The sequence below is a fragment of the Artibeus jamaicensis genome, unplaced genomic scaffold, assembly GCF_021234435.1.
Source record: "Artibeus jamaicensis isolate MK-2021 breed Jamaican fruit bat unplaced genomic scaffold, CSHL_Jam_final scaffold_286, whole genome shotgun sequence".
Taxonomy (NCBI): domain Eukaryota; kingdom Metazoa; phylum Chordata; class Mammalia; order Chiroptera; family Phyllostomidae; genus Artibeus; species Artibeus jamaicensis.
This window is the reverse complement of record NW_026522034.1, coordinates 2800576-2806575: the sequence shown is the minus strand read 5'-3', so window position 1 is coordinate 2806575 and position 6000 is coordinate 2800576. Positions and strand designations below refer to the sequence as shown.

Sequence of the window (6000 nt, the reverse complement as noted above, 5' to 3'; positions counted from 1 at the left end):
AGCTACTGGTTCCATTCTAAGAGAGATATGCAAATGACTCAAGATCCCAGGGTACCCACAGGTATGGACTGTCCCTGGAAGAATGACCCTTTCAGTACTCTGCAGATCTAAAGACCCTACACAAGGAGGTCCTACAAAGGAGAATCAGTCACCAACTCTGTCACCCTTCTAGTCTACTACATGCAACATGAGCTTAGGCTCAATTACCTGGAATTTTGAGAACTGTTTATACTCTGAAAGAGAGCTATTAAAAAACCCCTATAGTTTCAAAAGACAAAATCACCATCTCATCTTTGAGATAGCAATGCAGTGAAGAGGCCACAGGCTTTGTAAGCAGACCAACTTCAGCTCTAGTTTTACAGCAAATCACTATAGACCTCTGGGCCTTACCTTCCTCATCTATATAGAAATAGAATAAAGGGAGAATAATCTCTCATTGGAGTGCTGTAAGGTTTGCATAAGATAATGGACGGGGATGGGGGAAGCACCACGCACAGAGACTGGCACCCCACAAGCACTCAACTGGTGTTGGTCTCTTGTTTCTGCCCAGAGCTAAGGTCATGGCCTACAGGCAAGGTAGTCTTTCAAACCTGAAAGACTCAGATGCTAAACACCTGGGTCCTTCCCTGCCTCCCCACCCCTCCCAGACCAGCTCTTAAGACTCCCTCCTCACCTTCCCAGCCCCACACTGCTACTAAATTGATGAAGCTAAAAGGGTTTGATCACGTCAGTATATTTATATGTAAATACAAAACTATTGGTGTAAGATATTGAATATGAACATTTACAATTATTTTCTGAATCTGACTCAGTTGATTGACATTAAATACAAAATGAAAAGATTGTAAAAATAAGAACATATACATTCAAGAGCTTATTACAGTATAAAATTATTGAGGTCTGATCAGTTGCCAACCTCATCTGTGATAGGGGAAGGTTTAGGGGTTCCTGGAATTTTCTTGGGAATGTAGAGCACTGGGGACTCAATTCCATACCTGGCACATCAGGCTGGGAGCAGATAGGAACAGGTTACATGGAAGGGGAGTGGGGATATAGAAACTGCAGGGCACTGCCTCACCCAGCCAGGAGTTAAAACTTTTTATTGACACAGAATCCCTCCAACTTGAGCTCCAGGGTCTGTCAGGTTACTAGGCAGAAAAAGATGGGCTTCTGAGTAGATAGGGCCAAGCTGCATAAGGAAAGGAACCTTTTGGAGAAAAGAAAAAGGGGTCCCAAGCTAATTCTCCCAGGGAAGGATTCTCATAGTAGTTTCTTTTCTCATACTTGGGGCTCTTCCTTTCCTTTTAAGGCATTCATTGTACCAATTGCTCTTGCCTCTGGCTGCTCAGTGAGTTCATCTCTACTCCAAGGCTCCAATCCCCAAGGGATAGGAAGAGGAAAGAGACAGGAAGAGGAAAGAGGGGGTCTGAAATCACAGTGGAGGTCTATTACCAAAATCAGCAAAGTAAACGGAGAAAAATCATTAGGTAAGGGCAGTCCACGCTGAATTAAACCAGCGTCACCACAAACCAGTATTCTTGGCTCCAACAGACAGCATCCTGGAGAGAGAGAGTCATGATGTAAGCATGAAAGCCTGTAGCAGGAACATAGAAAGTAGATATGCCTGTGTCCTCTTCCACCATTCTGTCATTTGACAACTGGAGACATAATCCCCAAACCCAGCTAGTCCAGGATAAACAGTAGGCTACAAGAAGCCACAACACCTGAAGTGCAACAAGGAGCCCCAGGAACTTCTACAAAGGAGTAACTCTGCGTATATGTATTTATAGAATATGACCATATTATCACATACAATAATATATTATATACACACATACATATGGACCCATACACATAAGTGCACACACACGCACACACAGAATAACAGAAAAGACTGGATACACACTAGGAATAAACGTGCTTGGCACTCGGGATGTTCTTTAGAATATATAACTTGGTCAAGCTTTCTAGGAAGGAAGGTGGATGCTCACCAAACCTCCCCATCAAATCCTAGCAAAGGGAAGGGATGGGAAAGAGACCTCCAGAAGGAGAGGGCATTGGGAAAGAAGGTAGGGAGTTTCCTTTCCCACTTACCTTGCTTGGAGCCCCTGGCAAAAATCAATAGCCACAATTTGGTTATAATAAGGCACAGTTCAATGGCAGTTGCTAGGACTTAAGAACACACTGTTGCTGGCCCTTTCTAATAACAGTTTCACAACATCTATCTTGCCAAAGGGAAAGGCTGCTTTGCGTGCACCGGGAGACATTAAGAAAGAGGTTGGTCCATGGCTTCAGTGTAACTGATGGCAACCTACAGGCTCAGTGGTGTCCAGGATAGTTTAAGGAAGAAGGCTGGCCTGCAGGTAGGAGGCTCATGGGACAGTTACTGACGCTCCATGGCCAGGAGGTTGTGGCTGGACGGCACCAGGCCCTCCCTTTCTGCGAACTCCAGGATTGCCTTGTAGCAAAAGTAGTACTGCTCAGGGGTCTGGATGCTGAAGGCCCTCTGGGTCCTCATGCGGGATACTGTCTGGAACACATTAAGGGTACCAAGCTCCTCCAGCTGTGCCAGGCAGATGTCCAGTGAGCAGAAGGTACCTGAAGGGAGAAAGGAAATAGTCATATCTAGCCTGTCTCTCCTCTCCCTGCCCCTCTACCAAATAACCAGGCAGGACTGAATGACTGCATTTAAAGGCAAAGGGACTCAGGCCTGAAAGGATTCAAGGGGGAGGGCACAGTGTTGGAGGCCAGAGAAATGAGAACGCCTCTTGTCATGTATTTGGAGGAAATACGAAGAACAGGTGGGAAAGTGAAATCCCAGACAGAACAATAGCACTTTCACACCTGGGCCCTAATTTTCAGACTCTACAATTTCTCCCTAGAGATCTGATGCAAACCTACTCTTCTTGACCCTTCTCCCACAGGGATCTCTGATGAGAAATGCCAGCAGTCCCTGCAATGTACATCCCCTTAAGGATAAAGTTGCTAAGTGGATGCAGAATGGAGAACACAGAACACAATGAAGACCTCTCCAAGGAGAGGGATGAGAAGGAAGCAACAGCCCAGCTGAGCTCTCTGGACACCCAGGTGACAGTGATGGGGTCAGAATATGATCATGCCAATAAGATGTATAAAGCATCAGTCCCAGAGGACTCGGCTTATGAAGCGTATATTCTGGACACACAGTTAGCACTAGGGTTACCAAAAGGACACTTAGGAAGAATTTTTCATGGCAATTCGGGACCAATGGATCGAATTCTCTCAATCTGGCAGTAAAGAGCTTGGTTATTCCTCCACCTTCCTTACTGCCTCCAGAGGCTCTGACAGCTGCATCAGGTGCATTATTACCTGTCCTGCCAATGCCTGCACTACAGTGGACCACAATGGGTGGCTCAGGGCACTGCCCTTTGGAGTCTGCTCCCATGCTGTTGACGGCCAGCCTCTGCTGGCTCCTGACTGCTCTTAAGAAGTCAATGAGGGAAGCTGCTGAGGAGGGGACACCATAATCTGGCCAGCTCAGGAACTGAAAGTGAGTCACCTGGCGTTTCTGCCGCTCCTTGGATAGAAAAAGAAGCAGAAATTAGTGAGGTCACTTCTGTTTCCCCTTCCTTTGGCTCCTCCAGTCCTCAATGCCCTGGGATCTCTACCACCAAGATTCCTGCCCACCACCCTCAACTTTCCCCACAACTGCTTCTCTACAAACCCAAAGGAAAGGTTTAATGTCTGGAAGGGGCGGAATTCCTATTTGTAGGATCCAGACTTTTTCTAAGTTTCATTCCTAAATAATGCCCCTGTTGTGTTAAGACAATGTAATTACATTGGCTCTGAACTGAGTATCTTCATCTTATGCCCAGAAAAATGGAAGTCACTTATAAGCTCCCTGGAATCCTGCCTATTCCTTTTAGAGACTTTCTTTACATTAAAGTTCTCCTTTACCTTCAAAAAAGTGAGAAAATAGAAACCTGGATTTACCTCTGTGTTATGAATTTCTAGCGTTGTTTTCTTATAATGGCTCATGTTCTCCACACCTAGATTGGTCACTGTGAGGAAGCCAAATCGGATCCGAGAGTCTTTTTCTAAAGGCCAGTATTGACCACACTTCCTCCTGCCGCCTTCCTCAAAGCTGAAGACACACAGAGCAAGGTAAATCTCCATCCTTCCTCTGCACAGCACTAACCTCGCCCCCCCAGGACCTGCTGTGCTCCTAGCAGCAGCAGCATCTCTTGAACTGCTTCTAACTTATACTCTTGCCTTTTGGCAGAAAAGGAAGAAAACCTTCATTCTAAATGGATGTAACAGTGCAAGTCTCGGTAGGTACTCCTTTAGAAGACGTTTATTGGTACATATCCTATCATTTTGCCCCTTTCCTGATACCTCTTGGCACTCCACACATATCTGGGATAAATACTGAGTGGACAAAGAAAGACAGTAGAGAAAATATGGTGGGCCAGATCGAACTCTCTGCCTTGTATCTCAGCCACTGTTCATTCTCTTCCCCAGTGAGGGCCCCTGGGTAATACAGGAGTAAGAAAGGCACAGCTCCCAGGATACCAGCAGGAGGTTTGTATAAAGGTCTGAAGTCTACCTCACTGCAATTCAGTGGCTCCAAAGTACTCCAAGATGGTATTTCTTCCATGACCTCCTCTCCAAATCAAAGGTTGTTATAATAGTGCCATGAAAAAGAAAAATAAGCTAACACTCTAATTTTTTTGTTCTCATCTGAAATAGGTTATAATGATCATAATGGTAATGGTAATACTAATGAAATAGTAATTCCTGAGGTTTTGGCAGGTGTGTATATCAAAATTTCAAAAATATTATTTTCATCAAGAGCTTCCTGCCTCTTAAAGAAGCAGAAAATGGTCAAAGTAGCAGGGAAAGAGAGAACAAAGGCGAACTGGTAAGTCAGAAGCCAGGAAGACAGCTGCTCTTTGGAAGAAGCGTGGACCAGATTGAAAGTGAATTGCCCCATGTCTCCCAATTCTTCCTTTAGTGGATAAGGCCAGGGCCTCAGAATAGGCTGTAAGTGGCACAGGGTCACCAGAGCCATGGAATAAAGCTTTGAGAAGTTAGATCTATCAGTCTCCACCACACCTCGTGTTATCTTTGGGTCAACTGAAAAAAAACAAAACAAACAAGAACCTACATCATCTCAAACTCATGGCCATGGCTTTTCTAATCCTCACTATTTCTAAGAGCTAATTCCTCTTTTGAATCACCTATCCTTAGTATTAGGGTAGGGGCAGAGAGGTGGGAAGAAAAAGGGTGAACTCACCGAGTGGTCATCACAATCACCAAGACTTTTTGCTCCCATACCATGAGCCAGAAATCACGATAGGTATTCTCCAGAGGTCCTGGAAAAGACACAGTACATGACTCTGTGAAGCGCTTCTTCCTTGGCTCTTCTGTTTTCCTCCCAAAAGAGCCTTCCTTGGCTCTTCCGTGGTTTGGTTAACTCCAAACCACAGATACTGGCTCCCTGCTCCTCTCGCTACATCCTGCTATTTCCTTTAACCACCAGCACAGCATACAGCGTGGGAATATGTTAAAAATCACATCTCCATGTTAACAAGGACCTCAGGTACAGTCTGAGAAGCACTCTTACAGACCCTCTCAGGGCCTTATTACCAGGACTTCAGCTGTCATCATATCTATACTGGCAGTGTCAACTATGTACATTTCTCTAGCTGTTCTCACCTCATCTAAGCCAAGCCTTATAAGCACCCAGTTGCCTATGGAATTGTCTCCTTCTGTGTCCCATCATCAACTCAAACCCAACATATTTTCAGCCCCCTCCTTCAAAGCTAGCTTTCTCTCTCCACTTTCCCATCTCTGTTAACAGTAGTGGCCTTCTTCAATCACTTGGTCTTCTTCTTCTTTTTTTTTTTAAAATTTGTAAAATTTATTATTTTTAGAGAGAGGGGAAGGGAGGAAGAAAGAGAGGGAGAGAAACACTGATCAGTTGCCTCTTGCACACCCCCAACTGGGGACCTGGCTGGT

The 6000-nt window shown here is 45.0% G+C and overlaps 1 protein-coding gene across 2 annotated transcripts in view; it reads right to left on the bottom strand.

Annotated features, from left to right (window-relative positions):
* Positions 1 to 712: 712 nt before the first annotated feature.
* PTPN9 (protein tyrosine phosphatase non-receptor type 9) overlaps positions 713 to 6000 on the bottom strand; it is an 85336-nt gene continuing 80048 nt past the window's right edge. The window contains exons 10-13 of one of the 2 annotated variants that reach the window (XM_037131017.2): positions 5276 to 5354; positions 3973 to 4123; positions 3349 to 3556; positions 713 to 2598 (exon numbers count right to left, since the gene is read on the bottom strand). In XM_037131017.2, coding sequence (XP_036986912.1) covers positions 2384 to 2598; positions 3349 to 3556; positions 3973 to 4123; positions 5276 to 5354 — 653 coding nt within the window. In that variant the 3' untranslated portion in view covers positions 713 to 2383. The remainder of the gene's footprint in view (positions 2599 to 3348; positions 3557 to 3972; positions 4124 to 5275; positions 5355 to 6000) is intronic. The other variant, XM_037131025.2, reaches the window with a different exon arrangement.